This window comes from Schistocerca gregaria, chromosome 5 (genome assembly GCF_023897955.1).
Source record: "Schistocerca gregaria isolate iqSchGreg1 chromosome 5, iqSchGreg1.2, whole genome shotgun sequence".
In the NCBI taxonomy this organism is placed as follows: domain Eukaryota; kingdom Metazoa; phylum Arthropoda; class Insecta; order Orthoptera; family Acrididae; genus Schistocerca; species Schistocerca gregaria.
In genome coordinates this window covers 501,428,548-501,452,882 of record NC_064924.1, presented here as the reverse complement: position 1 = coordinate 501,452,882, position 24,335 = coordinate 501,428,548, and the positions used below count along the sequence as shown (strand labels likewise).

At 39.5% G+C, this 24,335-nt stretch overlaps 1 protein-coding gene across 5 annotated transcripts in view; it reads left to right on the top strand.

Moving 5' to 3' along the window:
* The window catches only part of LOC126272343 (uncharacterized), a 313,886-nt gene that overhangs the window by 52,165 nt on the left and 237,386 nt on the right, over positions 1-24,335 (top strand). For all 5 annotated transcript variants that reach the window (XM_049975141.1, XM_049975140.1, XM_049975138.1 and 2 more), the window contains 2 exons: positions 8,956-9,126; positions 20,983-21,162. In XM_049975141.1, coding sequence (XP_049831098.1) covers positions 8,956-9,126; positions 20,983-21,162 — 351 coding nt within the window. The remainder of the gene's footprint in view (positions 1-8,955; positions 9,127-20,982; positions 21,163-24,335) is intronic.

Sequence of the window (24,335 nt, the reverse complement as noted above, 5' to 3'; positions counted from 1 at the left end):
GGAGAGAAGGTGTGGAGGGGGAGCGGGTAAGTAGCAGAATGGAGAGAAATAAAAAGAAAAGAAATTAAAATACTGTGTGTGGTGGTGAAATTATGGCTGTGTAGTGCTGGAATGAGAACAGGGAAGGGCATGGATGGGTGAGGACAGTGACTAACGAAGATTGAGGCCAGGAGGATTACGGGAACATAGGATGTGTTACAGGGAAAGTTCCCACCTGGCAATTCAGAAAAGCTGGTGTTGGTGGGAAGGATCCATATGGTACAGGCTGTGAAGCAGTTGTTGAGATGAGGGGTATCATGTTTGTCAGCGTGTTCAGCTACAGGGGGTCCACTTGTTTTTTGGCCACAGTTTGTCGGTGGCCGCTCATGCGGACAGACAGCTTGTTGGTTGTCATGCCTGCATAGAATGCAGCACAGTGATTGCAGGTTAGCTTGTAGATCACGTGACTCGTTTCACAGGTAGGTTGATGTGATAGGTAATGTTAGTGACCAGACTGGAGTAGGTGGTGGTAGGAGGATGTATGGAACAGTTCTTGCATCTAGGTCTAGTACAGGGGTATGAGCCATGAGGTAAGGGATTGTAAGCAGGGGTTGTGTAAGGATGGACGAGTACATTGTGTAGGTTCGGTGGAGGGCGGAATACCACAGTAGGAGGGGTGGGAAGGATAGTGGGTAGGACATTTCTCATTTCAGGGCATGACGAGTGGTAATCGAAACCCTGGTGGAGAATGTAATTCAATTGCTCCTGTCCCGGATGGTACTGAGTTACGAGGGGAATGCTCCTCTGTGGCCGGACTGTGGGACTTTGGGAGGTGGTGGGAGACTGGAAAGATAAGGCAAGGGGGATTTGTTTTTGTACAAGGATGGGAGGATAATTACGGTCAGTGAAGGCTTCAGTGAGATCCTCAGTATACTTAGAGAGGGACTGCTTGTCACTGCAGATGCGACGATCACGGGTGGCTAGGCTGTATGGAAGGGACTTCTTGGTATGAAACGGGTGGCAGCTGTCGAAGTGGACGTATTTCTGGTGGTTACTAGGTTTGATAGTGATAGATGAATTGATGTAGCCATCCCATCTAGGAAGGTGGCTTGTTGGGTTGAGTAGGACCAGGTGAAGCAAATGGGGGAGAAGTTGTTGAGGTTCTGGAGGAATGTGAATAAGGTGTCCTCACCTTCAATCCAGTTAGCAAAGATGTAATCAATGAATCTGATTCAGGTGATTCTGGGTTTTTAGGAAGGAATCCTCTAGATGGCCCATGAATATGTTAGCATAGGATGTTGTCATGCAGGTGCCCATAGCCGTACTGTGGATTTGTTTGTAGGTAATGCCTTCAAAGGAGAAGTAATTATGGGTGAGGATATAGTTGGTCATGGAGACTAGGAAGGAGGTTGTTGGTTTGGAATTCATAGGGCATCTGGAAAGGTAGTGTTTGATAGCAGTAAGGCCATGGGCATTAGGAATGTTAGTGTACAGGGAAGTGGCATCAATAGTGATGAGCAGGGCACCTTGTGGTAAAGGGACAGGAATGGTGGAGAGTCAGTTGAGGAAATGGTTGGTATCTTTTATATATGAGATTAGGTTCTGGGTAATAGGTTGAAGGCAGAGAGAGCAGAGATTCTTTCAGTGGGGGCACAGTAACCGGCCACAAAAGGGCGTTCTGGTTGGTTGGGTTTATGGACTTTTGGAAGCATGTAGGTGGGAGTGCGGAGAGTGGTAGGGGTAAGTAGAGAGATGGAATCTGGGGAGAGGTTCTGGGATAGGCCTAAGGACTTGAGTAGTGACTGGAGATCCTGCTGGATTGCTGGAATAGGATCACTATGGCATGGTTTGTAGGTGGAAGTATCTGACAGCTGACGCAGTCCTTCTGCCACGTAATCCTTGCGGTTCAAAACTACAGTGTTGGAGCCTTTGTCTGCAGGTAGGATTATAATATCAGGATCAATTTTTAGATGGTGGACTGCAGTTCTTTCTGCGGTAGTAAGGTTAGTATGAATGTTGAGTGATTTGGGGAATGATGATGAGGCAAGGTTCGAGGATAAGAAATTCTGGGAAATTAACAGGGGGTGGATTGGAGGCAGTGGGGGTGGATCACGGTTGGATGTAGGAGTGAATTGAGTTAGGCAAGGTTCAGTGTTGGTCTTTGGTCGAGTCTGATTGGTTGGGTTGGTGGCAATAAAGTGTTTCAGGTTGTTTATATCAGAAAATTTCCCCATATGCAGCCCATATTGTTGCTAAACTGATTCCTTATTCATCTCTGCCTTGCTTATGGCTGTGCTAGCTATATCGTGAGCCTGCACCACCACCAGGCAGTATTCAGTCTCAGCCCAATAGGCAGTTGTTATAACATTCTGCCTCATTACTGTATGTGATTAGTTCAGTTTCCTTGAATTGTTTATGTCAATGTTTGAAAGTATATGATTGCTAGTTAAACTAACACTTAGAAAATCAACTGCCTCAGTATAATGATGTGGGTTGTGTATATTATAGCTGGCATATCATGTAAATGGATTGTGCTATGCCTTTTGCTTAACACTACCCAAAATTAAAAGAGAATGTATGAGGTCAATTTATAGTTATTCTTTTTATCTTCTAAAAACATACTACCTACCAAAATATAGCTCCTACAGAATGAATTTGTTGCTGTTCATAAGCAGCTGTAAATCACCCAGACTTATTACCAAAGACTGGAAGATGTTGAGAACTAGAGTGTTGAGCAAACAGTGAAGACTCACATACCAGAAGTCCCATAGTTCTTAAATGCCATCCTTTCCTCTCTCTAGGTAATACTCAAGCTATCACTACTCACTGACTTGGCTGTTGGTGCTGACACATATACTTGGGTAAATCAGCTTGATGACTGCTTGACAGGGAATGGCCTGGAGATGGAATTTGGAACCAAAATCTGCAGTCAGTTGACAGAATAAAAGCATGACTATAGATTAAAGCAAAAAATGTTTTCTGATAGTGATAAGTCATGGGTAGGTGAGTTGGTCCTGTCGAAGGGAAGCAGGGACTAGGGAGATTTCAGAGTACTACAACAAATCTTCCTAACAGTGAGGTGCTGTAGCCGACTGAAACTGATTCAGTGTGACACATTGTTAGGAAGACTGTATGTGTCCCACTGGGAAGAGAATGCCTGTAAATTATTGGAAGGTTCAAAGGTTTAGAGCACAAGCTGCTGCAGTTTCTGATTGTTGTTGGAAAGATGACTGTCAGCTGGGCTCCAGAGTCATTCTTGTTATTTCAGAGAATCTCAGAGTTTGTGTGTGTGTGTGTGTGTGTGTGTGTGTGTGTGTGTGTGTGTGTGTGTGTGTGTGTGTGTGTGTGTGTGTGTGTGTATGTATGGGGGGGGGGGGGGGGGGGACACCTATCTCAACAAATTTCATTAAAGTTCTCATAATACAGTATGGCCACCAGATTCTAAGTTGAATGGAATATTTCATCCAGAGAATTTGAAATTAGAGTGTATTGTGATCCTATGAAATTGGTAACATTTGGTGGTTCTCATCATCTTTGCCCTTCACACATCAAGTTTATTCACACGGTCTATGGTCTGTATTTTTCAGAGCTGCATTTTGAGCTTTCTGATGTGTGATTTGAATTAATACACTCCATTCTCTCCCATCTTGGCCACATTCGTACATTGCTGTTGACTCACATTTAAAATTCAAATGATTTACTCCATAATTTATTATCTTATTTTCTGATGACTCCCTTTTTGCCTATTATAATCACTGAAACTGAAGTGTATGTTTAGTCAAATAATTATTATATTGCTGATCCTTTAAGATATGGGTGAAGTGGTTCATAACTGTGTATTCAATCTGAGGATTGCAGATACTGATGATGGTTGTAATGTTAATAATGCTGTGTTACCAAAGAGACAATGAAAAAATTCCAGATAGCATAAAAGAGTTTAGGAAAACTTGAGTCCTGGTTCCATAAAAAGGGCTGCAACTGAATGTTACAAGGATCCAGATAATGCTGTTTGTCTCTAAATCAATAGCAGTGGGCCCTGTAAAAACAACATGTAATAATCAATTGATGACGGAAGAAGGCTGTGTGAAAGCCTTGGGTCTACACCCTGACAAAATTCTTAACTGGCAGACACACATAAACCTCTTGACAAATAAATTAAATACCCTAGCTTTTGCAGTGTTTATTTTATCTGGTGCCACTGATATAGATGCAGGATAGACTGCCTGTTGTAGTTATTTCGAATAAGTTATTCATTATGGGATAATTTTCTGGGAAAATTCTACAAACAGCACAAGGCTATTAATTTTTCAGAAGAAGATCATTAGAAACATGTGCTGCCCATAAAAACAAGTCTTGTTGAGAATTTTTTAAGAAATTGAAACTACTAACTATTCCTTCTTGCACATTTTTGAAATTTGGTTTCCTATACAACAACCAATAGTTAAGGGATATGAAAATTTAATAGTGATATGGGACTGTAATTAGATAGTAGGAAAAGGAAGAGAGGAAAAAGTAGTAGGTGAATATGGACTGGGGGAAAGGAATGAAAGAGGAATCTGTCTGGTAGAACCTTACACAGAGCATAATTTTATCATTGCTAAGACTTGGTTTAAGAATCATGAAAGATGTGGAAGAGACATGAAAAAACTGTAAGGTTTCAGATTGATTGTATAATTGAAAGACATTTCCAGGGGCAGATGTGGACTCTGACCACAATTTATTGGTTATGAACTGCAGATTAAAACTGAAGAAACTGCAAAAAGGTGGGAATTCAAGGAAATGGGAGCTGAATAAACTGGAAGAACCAGAGATTGTAGAGTGTTTCAGAGGGAACATTAGGTAACAAATTATAAGAACAGGGAAAAGGAATACAGTACAGAAGAGGTTAGTTATTGTCCTCACCCATTCAGCCAGTTCCCTGTTCCCATTCCAGCACTACACAGCTCTCATTCCACCATCACACCCAGTCTATTTCTCTTCTTTTCACATAACTTCCCTGCTCCTCCCCCCAATCTCTCCCCTGCTCTCTGTCTAACCTCTTGACTGTACGTTGCTGCCCTACCCTCTCCCCACATCATCCCTGCATGCTACCAAGCAGTTCTCTGTCCGCCACCTGTACCATACTATCCCTCCCCTTCTTGCCCTAGCCTTCTCCTTATGCCCACCCAGTCGCCACTTCCATCATGCACTGGTGCTGCTGCTCGCAGTGTGGCTTCAGTTGCATGAGACTGCAGTCATGTGTGTGTGAGTTGTTTGCATGTGTGTGTTATTGTGTGTGTGTGTGTGTGCGTGTGTGTGTGTGTGTGTGTGTGTTTGATGTCTATTTTTGACAAAGGACTGGCTGGCCTAAAGCTTTATTTGAGACAGTCTTTTTGTTGTGACTATCTGCAACTCAGCACCGCTGCTATATGGTGAGTAGCAACTTTCCTTTTCACAATATTGTTACATTCCATCCTGGGTTTTCCATGGTTTGATTGTTGCCATGTAAGTGTGTTATCCCACTGTAATGACCCACTCCAAGCATTAAACAGTGCAGCTGCATGAGATCCCATCCGACTGCTCATGTGATTACTAATTATCTTGTAGACAACTACCTCTCTGTGGAATTGTACTGCTATCTCAAAATTTAGGATATTTTCTACTACAGTTCGTAAATTTTTCACAATTAGCTAGGTGTCTATTTTATATTACCGCTCACTTGTATGTATGACACCACAGTGTGCTCAGTTGCTGCCACATCTTGGGACGTGAGATCCCTGCACCCCCCCCCCCCCCCCCCCCCCCCGCCCCCTCCATCCCCACCACCACCCCGCTGCAAGCATAGTGGACACAGAACTTCTTCTCCCTGAGCTGCCACTATTTTCCTAAAGAGCTCTTTCACCCATATGGACACTGGAGCTTCCAGTGATGAGCAGTCCCACCCACACCACTTGTTTGTACCATTCATGAAGACTGCACCAGTCCCAGAAGAAGAGACGTCATTCTTGAGATAAAGAGGGACAGCCATGTGAGCAATACCTACTTTGAGTTTTCCAGCCAGATATTTGTAACCCTATTTACCTGATTATAAGACAAAGAACAGGAAAGAAAATTAATCCAGAATTAAATGTCTAACAAACAAAATAAATCACATTAAACTGACTGCTACTGTTATTTCAAAAAAAAATTACAGTGGAAAGTCACATTTTGGAGATTGTACCAACAGATGTTACTAGATCACAGGATGAGTGAAAGTTCCAGAATTGCACTGAATCATAATTGCGATCATTTATTTATGTATTAATTTCTGTAGTTACATATGGCCTGTATTCTATAAGATACTGCTGTTTGTGCTTCACTATTGCTCAAGCACAGCACTATAGAGCAGGGTGGAGATTGGTGAGTGGGCAGTAAATTTTGTGGTGTTGCTAACCATGGGGATCAATACTGCGTACGTTTGCCTTTTATGAACATCTGCTGTGTTGAAACTGCAATTTGACTAAATTTGTGTGTACTCAGAATTGAAATAGCTTTAAAATTTCACAAATACTTAACAATAGCTTACAATCTTGCAGGAATCTAGATTGAGACCAGTGGCTTACTTCTGTAGTTCATGCAGCAATGTTGTCGATGATCACCATGAGATGATGGAAACAATAGGGAATGTGTCTGTTGCTAGTTCTACAGAGCCAATGAGAGAGCAGCAAGCAGGTGATATGTTTGGAAACAACAGACTTTGTAACAGTCTCATGATAGCATAAAAGCAAAATCTGTTTTGTGTGTTCTCAGGTCCCTTCATAATCACAACCTCTGAAATATTATGGTCAGAAGAAATTGCCAAATATTTGTGACAACAAAGATATAGTTTCACTGCAGTTCTTTGAGGATGAAGACAATGATGATTAAAAATAATTCACAGCTATCCTGTTAGGGTGGTGATGATTATTATTCAAATTAGTGATACCACACATGACAGTTTAAGTAAACGAAAAAGGCAGTAAACATAATAATTAATGTAAACAATTTGATTTTGTTTATTTTATTGTCCCTTCTACTATCAAAATGTAGACAAGAATAGATGGTCCAAGTATAGAACAGGTGTAATGTTGACTTTCTATGCAGATACCTTCTGTCAGTATCAGTTTGTAATTTGGATTAGACAATATGTTAAAATTTTTTTTCTCAAGGAGCATCTCAAAAAAAGGGTGTCATTTTCCATCGTTCATTGTTTACATCACAAGCAGTATAACACTAACACAAGGAGTCACTAGGTACAGTCTAAGGTCTTAAGTTACATTACTTGCTCTATCTTTCTTCTTTTTTCTACAGTGTGAATTATGTGCTATCAGTGCAAACGCACTAAAATATTTGTGAACAAAGACACGAGTCACTTCACGCAAAAGCATCGGAGAGAAAAAAGGTAAGCTAAATTCTGTGCATAAATGGGACTGCTGCTAAAGTTGTATGTACACTCATCTGGGGCTGTGACTGCAGTCTTCCTATCTCACCTGCTGTGATTTAATGTGTGTTGCACATGTTATAGCTATCGTATCATGTTCCATTTATCTTTGTCCATTAAAATAAATGATTATTGTTGTCCATGTTACTTTTGAGGTCACCTCAAACACAGAACTTCAGTTATTAAAGGGATTATACTTTGCCTTTATCATAGTGGATTCCAAAATTAAAAGAGTATTAGTGAGATTAATTTAAAGTTATTTGTTTACTCTCCTGAAAAACGTTTTACCAGACAAAACACTGCTCCACGGAAGGAGTTGTTTGCTGTTGATCAGCAGCTGAAGATCACTCTGAGTATTGTCAAATGATTGGGAAAAAGTGTGTTTGCCAAACTACCCAGAATCACATACCAGAGGTACCTAAGGTACCTCAAATTTTATTCTCTTCAATGGAAACTGACCTCTCTCCAGGTGATACACAAGCTGTCACTGCTCATTGACTTCACTGTTGGTTATGTGACATGTGTTTGGGTAAGTGACTGTTTGTGGGTAATAGCCTGATGGTGGTATTTGTACCAAAACCAGTAGATGAAATTAAAGTGTAACTGTAGACTAAGGCAAATAATGTTTTCTGTCATTGTTTAGTCACTAGTAGGTCAGGTAGTATTGTGCAAGGGAAGCTGTATCCTGGGAGTGCTGCACAGAATCCTCCTATCAATGAGTTGCTATCCACCATTGAAAATGAAACTGGGCCAATGTGACACATTGTCAGGAAGATTACGTGTGTCCCATTTCATAGAGGAGCATCCACAAAAGAGAAGGAGGTCTGTGAATCATTGTCAGTTCAGAGTTTGAGGGAGTATCAGAACAAGTTGCAGTTTGTGGTGTAGCTTGGAAAAATGCATACCGTCTAGGCATGTATGTCATTCTAGTATCTTTCTACAGACTAACAGAGCATATGGGGAAGCAGATCAAACTCGCATAATTTCACTGAACTTCACGAAGCGCAGCATTCTGCCAGAATGGGTGTGGCTCTGTAGTTCTGAACTGAGTAAAAGCTTTCACCCAAAAACTCTGAAGGTTAGTGAGCATTGTAATCCTATCATTTACGCAAAGGAGTTTGTAACATTTGGTGGTCCTCATCATATTTAGACTTGTCCCATTAAGTATGCTCACACAGTCTGTGGTCTGTTCTATTTGAACAACATTTTGAAGTTATTGACTTGGGAGTGTAATTAATACATGCTGCTCTACCCTGGCTGTGCCACATTCCTGCACAGAGAATAACATGTTTTTGAAATTCAAGTGGGTTATCAGTGTGCAGGCAAGAGTTGTGCCTTTGTGACAGTATGTAAGTGACTGTATAACATAATTTTGTTTTCCTAACTAGAAGTGTGTGTTTGTGTGTGTGTGTGTGTGTGTGTGTGTGTGTGTGTGTGTGTGTGTGTGTGTGAGCTAGTCTAGAATTTATTTATTTATTTGTTATCTCAGTTTTTGATGGCTACTTTTTTTCTCCTGAACTCTTTTTTACTCTTTTAAGATATGGATGAAGTGGTGGAGAAACTCAGGCAAAGGATTTCAAATGAAGATGGTTATGACATAAATAACACTGTGATAGGAGAGAAACAGTTAGAGGATGATCCATCACATTACTCAGAGGATAACAAGTCATGCTCCAAAGAGAGCAAATTTACAAATCTTCAGGAAACAGGTGAGTATGTACAAATAAGATATCAAGATTAAATGTGGGAGATAGGAACCTAAGCCAATATTTTACTGCACTTGTTGGCTGAGCGTAGAGTACTGTGAACAGAAGAACATATTATTCAGAAAATTTTGAGATTCGTGAGGAGACACTTTAACCTAATGCTGTTCTGAACAACTTCAGTAGAGAGCAGTTTGACTGTTGACCTCAGTAGTAAATTCTTCAGAATCATACTGTGGTGTAATATGGTTAAAGAGTGGGGGGTTAGATTTACATGACTGACAGAGTTATGTTGAAATTCCTTTTACAAATTTGTTACTTCTTTCTAAGTGGAATGAAGGTGACACAGAATCAAGTTAGTGGTGGCTGGAACCACAAAGCTGCAATAATTTCACACATGTTGACTGTGGCTTTTTTGTTTCTAGTATCCTGTACTTTCAACTGTATGCGTTTATGTGTTTGATTTCTACAGAGTTAGAATACTCTTAGTTTAAGACCTTACTCCAGAGTTACAAGAAAAGCAATCTGTTTGAGTTGTAGTAGTCTAATTCAAATTCTGATTTAATCAATAAATTATAGGGACTCAAGTATCTGACCTATTTGTGCTGTTCATAATGTAGCTAATGAAAAGTTAATTGTTATAGTAGGCAAGACATCAGAAAGTTGCTGTTCATGTAAAAAAAACAGTTACTCCACTGCTTTTACGATGCTGACACAAAGAAAAAAAATTGCATAATGGAAACTCCAGGTTGGAATACTCACAATATAATTGCTGCTTACCGTAAAGATGACACATTAAATTGTAGACAGGCACGCAAAAAATTAACACACATTAGCTTTCAAGCAAAGTCTTCATCAGAAAAGGAAACACATACACATTCATCCACACATGCATTCTGGTTCGAGCTGCCAGAGATAGCGGTCATATGTGCTTGAAGCATCTAACGGTTGTGGCAACAGGAGAAGCCTTGCAAAACTGGATTACGAATTTTGCACCTCTCTCACTTCAGTTGACTTACTTGAAGCATTTAGCTGATCCTCTTCTCTAGATACATGGCTGTGTCGATCTCCACATCTTCTTCTCCGATGAAATAATGCTGGTTAGAGGAATTAAAAAAGACACTCTCTCTCTTGAAATAATTTGGTACTCGCATAATACTTTGGGTTCAGTTCTGGTATATCTTCATATCCGCGAGTTTCACATAAACATTCAGACTCTTGCAAGTCAACTGCATCATTAACCCATAGATTCTATTAAATATAATCACAGTTACCTGGTTTTAACAACCAAATAATTTATAAACGTCACATACGTCTTGCCTCATTCAGAGCTAAGACATGAAGTAAGTTAAAAGTCTATAGTCAATTGTTCACTTATCTTTTTCTACATTAATCACTTTCACTAACACATCAAAGAATGCTACATAATTATTCCTTGTGCTTTTCATCATGGCTTCTGTGGTGCTGGCAGCAAACACTTGTCCGTGTCATTGAACCACCATGCTTACAGCCTTCTCATAATAAACTTCCAACCTGCACACAGAAATGGTTGGCACAGTTGATATGCTTCCCCTCGTCCACACTCGTACTTAAAATATCGGGTGTTCAAGATGGGGTAAGACCGAGTGTCTCTAGAATTTACACCAAAATTATCGACTCACTGCATATTCCTCCCCTTAGCTTTTCACGCGATATTTACACATATTCATTATGTACTTTAATATCCCACATAACGCTACAATACATTTTTATAATTATACATTTTATTTCCTTTAGTAATCATGTACTTAATATCTAGGTCTTCTTTTTTTGATTTGATAATAACTATCTAAGCATTTCACCTAATGTTGTAGTTAGTACTTTTATATCTAGGAATCATGCAGACAATATTCTCGATTTCCTGTCACAAACTCCAGGTGTCATAGACATGTAATTTTTTCATTCTTCATTCTAACTCTTTGTACTCCTTTTTCTTTAGTATGTAATTGTTTAATTATCTACAGTAGGTTGTAGTCTGGATCTCTGGGTGAATAAAATTGTTCTTTCCAACACTCATAAACATAAAACATGATAACGTTACTGAATATTGAATTCAAATTTCCCAAAATAATTCCTATAAAATGTGTGACTTCTGTCATGAAACTGTCATTTCTCTTTAGGAACAGTACCTATACCTTACATACGTGTTGACCCTATGAGTGCACTGTTTTGGTAGGTACGCCCCTCTTAATTCCTGTTTTCCTATGGTACAGGAGACTCCCCTTCTTGGCGCCCCTGCCCGCACTGTATAGGTCATGCTTTCTTAGGTCTGCCTATCAGCCCTTTATATCCAACAAATGCTGGGTGTGCCCCCCACTCCTCCCTTATCCTTCCTGAGTGGGACTCATGGTTCATTTCCAAGTCTACATCTTTATGTACACTGTAATTCAATATCCGCTGGAAAATAAAATCTATTTCACACTAAACACTCACTTCCTAATGTGTCAATTAATCCCCTAGAGTCCTCCATTACTCTTCCACTTCTATGCTTCAGCAGACACCGTATTTCTATACACTATTCAATATATCATACATTTACGTATGCTATACTTGTTGCACTATCCTACAAGTCATGAGAACAAATGTTCAACTGCCATTCCTGAATAATTATCACAATTAGTTTCTCCCTGACTTATGCTCATTAGTTCCTCATTGGCTTATGCTCTCCTTAATTACTCACACTTCCTTCTTATGTATCATTGATGAAGAATTATCATAGTTTTTATATCCTTATGTACATATGTGATATAGAATCATCATTGTTCTGATACAGATATGGTAGTTTTTTTTTCACTTAACTAAGCAATGTAGAACCGTTATTATAATGACAATGTGTGCATATTTCCATAAAGTATCCCTGTATAACCATGTGTGTGATGGAGAACCTTCACAGTAATGACAATGTGTGCATCCTTTCCTGATGTACTCATTACTTCGTTGTTTGTGTCTTTGTGTTCCGTTATGTGTATGCTTAATTGTGTCTGTGTATCCTTATACTTTGGCCTACTTCTATGCAGTAAGTTGTAGGTTATTACAAAACACAGAAAATAAGGACTTCTGCGATAGCAGTATATGCATATGGAAAGAGGGAAAAATAGATAGGTACACAAATGAGAAGTAAGAAAAGAAAAAGTAGAAACAGTTGCTAAGATCGAAGAAGTGAAAGAAGATAGTTCCAAAGACTGGAAACCCTTCCCATCTCCCTTCCCCAGTATACTTAGTTTGTTGGTACTTGAGTGAGAAGCTGGAGTAGGTATGGTGTTAAACGTCTCCTACAGAACAGACATTCTCACCTTCGCCTTTGAAGTCCTCGATGAAAATCTTAGCAACACCTATGGAACGCAAATGGTGAAGAATCAATTCACACTTGTTTGTGAAGGTCGTTTGAAAGGTGTGGTGTGTGTCCTGTGTTAGCCATGACTTATTTGTTAGTGTTAATCATGCTTAAATCTATAATACCCACCCATTCCAAAACCAATACAAACCCTTCCATCTACATCACATTTCATGAAAGGTATAAATTATTCTATACTAAATAGAAAATTATACACTACGATAAAATAGTTGTTTAGTCATTTAGTTTATACTGTATTTTTATACACACACAAAAGATTGTGTTCAGCTCATGTGGCCTAGATATCATTCTGTTTGAACAGTGTTGTCATATTATGTTTTCCACTAATACTATAAACTATCCACTGCCTTTCATGTTTAGAGATCACTGTTTATCTGTGATTCTCTTAACTCTGTTATCTTTTAATCATGTTTATTTTCCTAGGTACGGACATTATAGGATAGTTTAAGAATTCAAGAATTAAAATTTGAAGGGAATTCGTTTCAGGAAAAATAGTATTGAAGAAACACTGAAAACAACTAGAGACCCAACAGTTGTCACTCTGCCCATTAACTGAGAATGATGAATTCCCTGGGGGATATACAACTTTATATCCTTAACATTGTATTTTCGTTTTTCTGGTCCCATTGTTGGATCCACCAAAAACAATGTCTTGGGATGAATTACCATCTGGTCCCTCAATTTTCTGGAAAAATTTGTATGTTTCATTCTTTAATGCGGAGCTTAGAAGTTGCCGGTTTACTAGAACCAGGTCATTGACCTTGTATTGAGATTCGATAGTTTCCTCATTATGCCTACTTACTCGTTGTTGTGGGCTTTCAACAAAGTTCTTAGAAACTATGTTTGATTAAGTTGGTAACCAACAGTAGGTTGTTTTGGCCAAGTAAAACCTTTAATAAGGGGATTCCCAACAAAGGGTTTACCTATTACTTCCAGAGGTGTTAATCCAGTTGATAAATGTGGTAATTCATTTAAAACAAGCTCAAAGTCTTTAACTTTAGTTCCCATGTCATATGTTTTTCATGGCAGTAGTTGCGGCATAATTTCCCAATTTCTTTCATAACTCTTTCACGTGGGTTAGAAGACAGATTATAGTTGGAGATAAATACTTGACAAATATCTTCCCAGGCTAGAAATTCTTTAAAATTGTTACTAACAAACTGAGGTTCATTAACGGTGAGAAACCATTTTGGGTTTCCTACCTTCAGAAAGTATTGTTACAGACAGTTAATCACAGTCAGTGTATTCGCTTTCTTTTAAGAAATCCACTGCTGTAAGATTGTGTAATGCCTTAGGAATGATGGGATACATTTTGTATTTAACATGAGTATTACTCTCTTTTACCTTCCAACATATTTTACAAGTCGTAATTAAGGATGCTACCATCGACCCTAGCTTTTTAAAATAGTAGAACTTATTAATATGAGCTACACATTTCTTTATTCCGAAGTGTCCATATCCTAAATGAACATACCACACCATCTCATCCTCCTTCAACTTCGGAATACATATGTGCCAACGTTGATTAAGAGGTAAAGAATTCTTGTTACACATGGCATATATTTCTGTAAAGTAGGCATCATGATGGATGTTTTCGGTTATTCTTTGAGCCATACCTTGCACCTTTTTATGTGGATATTATGTGGATTGACTTCGAATACATCGTCCATAGTACCCGGTCATTCCAATAAATCCCGTTGGTTGTCTTACTGTCTAGGGAGTGAACACTCCTTAATGGTCGTTATACATTCCAGATCTGGTTTCATTCCCTGTACTGCAATATGCCCTAAAAACTTTAGCTCTTGCCTCACAAAGTGCAGTTTGGACAATTTTACTGTAATACCTTTTCTTTAAACCTTTTCAGGGTTTTACTCAAGGTCAGGCAATGCTCTTCCTAGGTAAATGAGATTACTAGTATATAATTTACTTATATTATTAAATCCTTTAACAATTCCCTTGCTAATGCCTCATTCAGTTCACAAATTAACATGGATACTGAGATATTTAGCCAGAATGGTAACACATTTTATACGATTTCCCATCAGATAGAAACACTGTATATTTTTTTGATTCAGGATGTAACCAAATTTGCCAATATCTATCAGTCAGGTCCATCATGCTAAATACTTTTCTTTCTCAAATTTGGACAATAATTTATCGTTGTTAACGGATCTTGTCTCATTCCATCTCTATATGCTTATTCAAAGTACACACGTCTAGTACTAACCGCACACCTCCTGTAGCCTTTTTTACTACTACCAAGGAGTTATTCATGATGCTAGAGTTACATTCTATTATGTTATTATCGTTCATGTTGTCAATTTCTTCCTTAACTGCTTCTTTTAGACTTAACAGTATAGGATATGGCTTACAGAAAAATGGAGTACTATCTTTGATTTTAAATTTACATACATATTCGCTAATACTGCTGGGATGATTGGAAAATACTTCTTCATATTGCATCAGAATTTTATATAAATCTTGTTTTTGTTTACTGGTTAATATTGGCAATTTATTTACTTTGCACTGTATGCCAACACGATGTGACATGTAACTTACCTTCTCAGAGTCTGGTGACAATTGTGGCATAGCTGTTAATTGTAAACATTGATTCTCAGTTGTTTGTTCACCAATATGGCTGTCCGTCGCAAATGATATACAATATTTGTAGTCATCTTTACCAAAATAAAGAAGATTCTTCACAAAATTTAATATGACGTTACTTAATATTGGACTAGGCCTCCTCATGTATTTCTATGACCTGGGCCACGGCCCTGGATCCAGATCGCACTACATTTCCTCATTATCGGTAATCACTGGTTGGTTACTGAATCGGGGTGTTATGTTACCACTTAATACTCTATTACTGTTTGGTACAAATTCTTGCAATGTCAGTGGGCCAGTATTAAAAGTTGGATGCTTCTTTTGGTAATTACCATTACCATTACTCCTATTACATTGGTGTACTCTAGGAAAATTAGCTGGTGTCATTGGCGTCGGTTGCTGGTTATGGCGTTCACACCCATGCAATATGTGTGAGGGCTCCTTACTCTCCACACTGGATCATCATCATCATATTAGATCTCGTTGTAACTAGTCTTAGTCTAAACTCTTGAAATTTCCCTGTCTTGTTACTATTGGTTGCTGTGGCAACTCACAATATCTTCTTATCTTGATTTAATCTGAAAATTCCTCTTTCTTTGAGTCCTGTCACGGTCGCCACATTCTAATGGTTTTTGCAACAGGAGAAGTGGTGCAAAACTGGATTGCGAACTTCGCACAACTTTCACTTCAGTTGACTTACCTGAAGCATTTAGCCAATCCTCTTCTCTGGATATGCGGCTGCGTTGATCTTCACAACACCTTCTGCAAAGAAGAAATATTGCTGGTTAGAGGAATTAAAAAAGACACACTCTCTCTTGAAATAATTTGTTACTCACATATACTTTGGGTTCAGTTCTGGTATATTTTCATTTCCATGAGTTTCACATTAACATTCAAAGTATATATGAATGTAGTAACTGTTCTCGAAAGAACAGATACCATTGATGACCGTGCAGCTTCTGTAGAATAAATGATAATTAATTGAAACCCTCAGCTGCCGACAGGTGTTGTTGATATTCCTTGTTGGGGACAGTTGAAAATATGTGTCCTGACTGGGACTTGAACCTTGATTTGCTGCTTACATGGCAGTCTCTCTATCCGTCTGAGCCACCAAGGACACAGATGAATAGTGCAACTGCAGGTACTTATCCCATGCACACCTCCCGTGAGACCCACATTTCCAACGGTCCACAATCTACATACATAATGTTCCTAATAGATATTTGCCTATCCATTCATCACTCACCCCGACTAAGGTGATGATTCGTGTAAGAGTTCAGACAACCTAAGTGCATTCGCACAGATGAAGATCAATGGTTGGGTGGCCTTTAATTACACTCCTGGAAATGGAAAAAAGAACACATTGACACCGGTGTGTCAGACCCACCATACTTGCTCCGGACACTGCGAGAGGGCTGTACAAGCAATGATCACACGCACGGCACAGCGGACACACCAGGAACCGCGGTGTTGGCCGTCGAATGGCGCTAGCGCGCAGCATTTGTGCACCGCCGCCGTCAGTGTCAGCCAGTTTGCCGTGGCATACAGAGCTCCATCGCAGTCTTTAACACTGGTAGCATGCCGCGACAGCGTGGACGTGAACCGTATGTGCAGTTGACGGACTTTGAGTGAGGGCGTATAGTGGGCATGCGGGAGGCCGGGTGGACGTACCGCAGAATTGCTCAACACGTGGGGCGTGAGGTCTCCACAGTACATCGATGTTGTCGCCAGTGGTCGGCGGAAGGTGCACGTGCCCGTCGACCTGGGACCGGACCGCAGCGACGCACGGATGCATGCCAAGACCGTAGGATCCTACGCAGTGCCGTAGGGGACCGCACCGCCACTTCCCAGCAAATTAGGGACACTGTTGCTCCTGGGGTATCGGCGAGGACCATTCGCATGAAGCTGGGCTACGGTCCCGCACACCGTTAGGCCGACTTCCGCTCACGCCCCAACATCGTGCAGCCCGCCTCCAGTGGTGTCGTGACAGGCGTGAATGGAGGGACGAATGGAGACGTGTCGTCTTCAGCGATGAGAGTCGCTTCTGCCTTGGTGCCAATGATGGTCGTATGCGTGTTTGGCGCCGTGTAGGTGAGCGCCACAATCAGGACTGCATACGACTGAGGCACACAGGGCCAACACCCGGCATCATGGTGTGTGGAGCGATCTCCTACACTGGCAGTACACCTCTGGTGATCGTCGAGGGGACACTGAATAGTGCACGGTACATCCAAACCATCATCGAACCCATCGTTCTACCATTCCTAGACCGGCAAGGGAACTTGCTGTTCCAACAGGACAATGCACGTCCGCATGTATCCCGTGCCACCCAACGTGCTCTAGAAGGTGTAAGTCAACTACCTTGGCCAGCAAGATCTCCGGATCTGTCCCCCATTTAGCATGTTTGGGACTGGATGAAGCGTCGTCTCACGCGGTCTGCACGTCCAGCACGAACGCTGGTCCAACTGAGGCGCCAGGTGGAAATGGCATGGCAAGCCGTTCCACAGGACTACATCCAGCATCTCTACGATCGTCTCCATGGGAGAATAGCAGCCTGCATTGCTGCGAAAGGTGGATATACACTGTACTAGTGCCGACATTGTGCATGCTCTGTTGCCTGTGTCTATGTGCCTGTGGTTCTGTCAGTGTGATCATGTGATGTATCTGACCCCAGGAATGTGTCAATAAAGTTTCCCCTTCCTGGGACAATGAATTCACGGTGTTCTTATTTCAATTTCCAGGAGTGTATATATATGAGGACAGCAGGAGGTGTGTAAGGGATAAGTTCCTGCAGTCGTGCAATTCATCTGTGTCCTCAGTGGCTCAGATAGATAGAGGGTCTGCCATGTTAGCAGGAGATCGCGGGTTCAAGTCCCAGTGGGGGCACACATTTTCAGCTGTCCCCATTGAGGTAATCAACAACACCTGTCGGCAGCAGAGAGTTTCAATTAACTATCAACATTCAAACTCTTGCAAGTCAGCTCCGTCGTTAACCACTGCATTCTATTAAATGTAATCACAGTTGCCTGGTTTTAACAAACAAATATTTTATAGAAGTCACATGCATCTTGCCTCGTTCTGAGCTAAGACATGAAGTAAGTTGAAAGTCTATAGTCAGTTGTTTGCTTCTCTTTTTCTACAGTAATCATTTCCACTATTACATCAAATAATAATACATAATTATTCCTTGTGCTTTTCATCACGGCTTCTGTGGCACTGGTGGCAAACACTTGTCGGTGTCATTGAAATTCCATGCTTACAGCCTTCTCATCACAAACTTCCGACCTGCAAACAAAAATGTGTTGTACAGTAGATACGCTTCCCATTGTCCACACTCATACTTAAAATATTGTTTGTTCGCGATGGTGGAATTCCGAGTGTCTCTAGAATTTAAACTGAAATTCTCTAGGCACTACAAGTGTCCTTGCTTGTGTGAACAAATGTGTGTGTGTTTCCTCTTCTGGTGAAGTCTTTGGCCAAAATCTAATATGTAAGTGCCTTTTTGTTGTGCCTGTCTGCAAATTAACGTGTCGTCCTTAAGGTAAGTAGCAGTCTATTTGTTCCTTATATTGTTAAAAATGTTACATATCTACATATATGGTAGTGCATTTCCTATGACACCTAATGTAGGCGTAGCTGGAAGTATATATTCACATTAAAAAAATTAAAATAGGCTTAACTGCATAAAACCATTTATTAATATGGCAGCCAATTTCAGTCTGTTTTTAAGACCAACCTTGGACCATTCTCCAGTGGTGGCAGTTGGAGATGGTGAGTGGAGTAGGTAGCATCTGTTGAGACATGATTGTCAACTGCTCAGATGTTCATGTCTCAGCAGACAGTACCTGCTCCATACACCACCTTGGTCTGTCAGCACTGGAGAATAGTATGAAGATGATCTTAAAAAATAGACTGAAACTGGTCACCATTTTAATAAATGTTTTATGCTATCAAAATTTGTTTTAATTTTTTTTTAATATTTCACTTAGATTGCTGTTATTCTGATGATGTTTACTTAAGTTGCCAAGCTTGGTATACTTTTCTATTGATTAGTAGAAACCTGGTTGTTTAAGCGATTCAAACTAGAACTTTTCTGAAATTTTTTAACATTTGTTGTTGGTTAAAACAGAATTTGAGAAGAAAGTTGGGTTAGCATTGATTAGGTATTAAGTCTGCTTACTTACCTGTCTTACTAGAATTCAACATTAGGCATGTAAGTCCGCCACACACCGTCAGGTGGCTTGCGGAGTACGGATGTAGATGTAGATGTAGATGTATGATACACAAGCCAGTTGCTTAACTGATGAAAGCTACTGTTGGTGTTGATTCTCTCTTTGTAGGCTGTCAGTAGTTGGGTCTTAGAAGCAGTTTTTAGGTTCCGTGAAAGTGAAATTGGTGATGAACATTCTGTAGGCTTGGTAAATATCTTCATCCTCCAGTCCACCAATGAAGTGCCTCCTGGGGAGGGATCCTTGGGATGGGGGTCCGTATTTTTTTTATTGTTCTAACATTCCTAGTATTTATTTTCCTTTTTTCTGCTCCACTAAGAATAATGCATCTATCTTCCCTCTCTCCATAGTCTCTAGTTTCCTTCATTGAAATCCTTTTCATATCTATGAGGTAGAACCTGTTTTCACAAGACTGTCAGAGGTGTAGTACCCAAACCAGTGACATTCCTGCCAATGTAAAAATTACGTCAAATGGGTAACAGAAAATCGTAATTATGGCATGACCAATGGGCACATTGGAGCGCTGAATATTCTTTTGGGGTAACACAAGAGACATTAGTTAAAATAGAGGTGTAACTGTATTGTCAGTTCTCTTGGTGGTTGCTCCCATGTTCATTGAGTAATGAAGAAAATGTATGTTCCGAACCTCTGTGAATTAATTCTTGGACTTCAGTTCTTATTAAAAGATGTGATCATTCTGTACAAATGATTTGAAAACTTTGCATGAAGTTATTGAAGGTTATAAACATGATGAAAGCTTTTCTTGTGATGAAATTATGCAGAATAATGGTTACTCCAAAAATAATGCATGAATAGTTTCTTTTCCAAAGGTTCAAATGATGGTTAGATTGTAAGGACTGGTTGTTGATAATTTTTAAATGGTGAGAGTTCCAAAAGAGTATGCAGCACTACCAAAATTGTTAATTTGTTTATGTTCAATAATTATGACATCATTCATCTAGGGTTGGGCTAAGTGGTGTAACACGTCACTGTGGCAGAGAAAATCGTTGCACAATGTCTTTTAGATGACAGCTTAAACATATAGCTGTGTTTTCATTGTGTCTGTTTGGAAATAAACGTCTCCTCTATATGATGAGTAGAAATCTTATTGTTTTCATAATATTGTAGAACAAGAGAAGAAGTGGAACTGTCATTAAGGTTCTAGAGATGTGTCATTCATGTCATACAGAGAGAATGATGTAGTAGCATATATTGTTACGAAGTGTTTCCTGACTGTAAATGAAGAATGAATATTACAGTGCTTCTGCAGAAATTTGTTATTCATTTTATAGATATTTGGATTTGCATACGTTTCCCAGTTTACAGGACAGAAGAAGTTAGACAGGAGATGCACTTTGAATATGAAGAGAAGACACAGTTCTGTTGCACAGTTAGATCAAGAAATAAAGCATAGCATACAAAAGTAACATGGTTATAAATGTTTACCCAAGCACATATACCTTTCACTTGAAAGAACATGTCTCTATGTATAATGATATATTTTTTTCTCAGCTACTCCAGAATTCATTATCTTGGTTTTTGATGACTCCTTTCTTTCCTTATTTAACCACTGAGTTATTATTTTGTATTTAATTAAATAAATTAAATACTGCTGAACTTTTTGGTTCTATTTAGATGTGAATGAAATGGTTTATAACTGTGAAGTCAAGCAGAGCATTGCAAATGATAAGGGTGGTGATGACATTAGTAATACTGTGGTAGTAGAGAAGCAAATAGAAGAGGACCCATCACATTATTCAAAGGACAACTGTTCAAGCTCCAAAGAGAGAAAATTAATAGATCTTCAGGAAACAGGTGAGTATGTATAAAAAAATCAATATTAAATGTTCAAGATAGGTCATTAAAATAAAACATTTGTGCACTAGTTTTTAAGTGTAAGATACCGTGAACGGAAGAGCGCTCTTAAATTCACAAGGAAATAAGTGGATGTCCACTTTCTTACCTTTAGGAAGCCACTGTGGCATTACGTCTCTACAAGATAACTTAAGGACCCCAGTTTTCTATCTACATATAGCACAATCTCAAATGTTAACATAAATCCAGGTACTGGTAATCAAATATATTACAGCTACAAACATCTTTCTGTTTGCCATCAAAATATTCAGTTAATAACAAAGAAAGTTTTAGATGTTGAGATCTTACTAAGTACAGAACTTCACTGCGGTGCATTACAGAACACCAGGTAACTAATGGACAAATTGACTCTTTTTCTATACAAGGATACACACTAGCAAATTATTTCTGTAGAAACAGCTATAAAAATGGAGGTACCCCAATTTTCTTCAAGCTGGGGTTAAAATACAAATCAATCACTAAGTTTCAACATCTCAGTGCAGAGAGAGATTTTGAGGTGGGATCATTGAAGTCAGTGAGGCAAATACAGTTGTAGCACGTATTTATCTCTCCCCAAATGGAAATTTTGACTCATTTCTAAATAAGTGAATACTGTATTTACTCGAATCTAAGCCACACTTTTTTTCGGTTTTTGTAATCCAAAAAACCGGCTGCGGCTTAGAATGGAGTGCAAAGCAAGCGGAAGTTCTGAAAAATGTTGGTAGGTGCCGCCACACTAACTTCTGCCGTCAAATATATGCAGCGCTACACAGGCATGCTTTGTAGGCACAAAGATAAATACTGGCGCCAAAACCTCTGTGTGAAGGGGGGGGGATAAAGAAAAAGAAAAAGAAAATATTCCGTATTGCTCATCTTCAAATGTAACAGAATTTCAATGTGCTACAAAAATCCGACTGGCAAGACTGTTTGAGATGTTTGTCAGTATGGCCAACTCTAAGTTCTGAACTTTTTTCCTACCTGTGAGAAGAGTTGGTTGCTAATAGGAACCTGATGAAATGTGAATCACATGCAGTATTCTCTTCACCATAAGAATAATATGAATATAAACATTTTGCCATGTATTCTTTCATGTTAGCTGCTATCTCATTTAAATCCTGTCTGCCTAATAAACTACAAAACTAGAGTGAGACAACAGCAAACGTAAAAGAATATACGCATCGTGTCATGTTTATATTCGTATTATTCTTATGCCTAATAGTGATACAGTCAGAAATAAAGCATGGCAACTGACTAGATTTTTAATTCAAAGATGACTCTAATTTCTGTGCTTTATTTGATGTACTAAAGAAGCAGCCGCAAAGATTTTCAAACGGAGAAAAATTTTCGCCTAACTCTTGTTCAGAACATGTTCAATCATACGCTGTCTTATTTGGTTCTTGTTGTTCATTATCAAAGAAAGCAGCAGTGTAAGTGACAACAAATAGCAGCCTCTTGCCATTGTTTCGCTAATGAGACAATTCCTATCTCTTTTTTTTTTTTTTTAATTGTAAGCTGCAGAAGCATGTACAAACGCAAGCCATGCCGTGAGTAGTGACAGGCCATAAACACGCACTATCAGAATGCGACAAACAATGCATGACACTGTACGGTAATGCATTTTCAGCTTTGAGTGATGTAAACACCTATAACAAAGAAAATGGCACTTATCAGATCAAAGCAAAATAACCCATCGATTCAAACCAGACGAAGCACGTTATAAAGGAAGGGTACCTATATAAATACGGACAGAGCACCTGACGCATAGCAATGGCTCCCTGGTAAAGCTTAACTGCTAAGCATATGAGTCGAACCAAACTACTGTAGCTGTATCGTCATTCATTCGACCTAAATTGTGTCTCATATTACAATGGACCAACTTTATTTCGATTTGGAGGTGCGGCAGTGTAAGTGACAACAAATAGCAGCCTCTTGCCATTGTTTCGCTAATGAGACAATTCCTATCTCTTTTTTTTTTTTTTAATTGTAAGCTGCAGAAGCACGTACAAACGCAAGCCATGCCGTGAGTAGTGACAGGCCATAAACACGCACTATCAGAATGCGACAAACAATGCATGACACTGTACGGTAATGCATTTTCAGCTTTGAGTGATGTAAACACCTATAACAAAGAAAATGGCACTTATCAGATCAAAGCAAAATAACCCATCGATTCAAACCAGACGAAGCACGTTATAAAGGAAGGGTACCTATATAAATACGGACGGAGCACCTGACGCATAGCAATGGCTCCCTGGTAAAGCTTAACTGCTAAGCATATGAGTCGAACCAAACTACTGTAGCTGTATTGTCATTCATTCGATCTAAATTGTGTCTCATATTACAATGGGCCAACTTTATTTCGATTTGGAGGTGCGGCCTAAAACTTTCCTTTCCCCTTGAATTTTGGGTCTCAAATTTCAGGTGCGGCTTAGATTCGGGAAATTTTTTTTCCTTTATTTTTAGTCTCATTTTTCATGTGTGGCTTAGATTCACATGCGGCTTAGATTCGAGTAAATATGGTATGTACTAATCAGGCTTTATCTAGACAAAAAGTCAATAGTGCTTTGTGGGGACTTCAGCACTGATTTTCTGGGAACCAGCAAAAAGAAATATTGCTCAACCTCAAAGATACTGTCAAATTAAAACAGACTTTAACAATCCCAACAAGAATCACAAAAACTACTGCTACTGCCTGGGATCAGGTATTTGTGAATATAAATTGTACTGCAAAATCTATTAGTACAAGCCTTAGTGATCACGAAGCTCAGGTAGTCACCATCTATATCTACATCGACATACATACACTGCAGTCCTCCATACGGTGCGTGGCGGAGGGTACCTTGGACCACAACTAGAATCTTCTCTCCCTGTTCCACTCCCAAAAAGAACGAGGGAAAAATGACTGCCTATATGCCTCTGTACGAGCCCGAATCTCTCTTATCTTATCTTTGTAGTCTTTCCTCGAAATATAAGTTGGCGGCAGTAAAATTGTACTGCAGTCAGCCTCAGATGCTGGTTCTCTAAATTTCCTCAGTAGCAATTTATGAAAAGAACAGCTCCTTTCCTCCAGAGACTCCCACCCGAGTTCCTGAAGCATTTCCGTAACACTCAAGTAATGATCAAACCTACCAGTA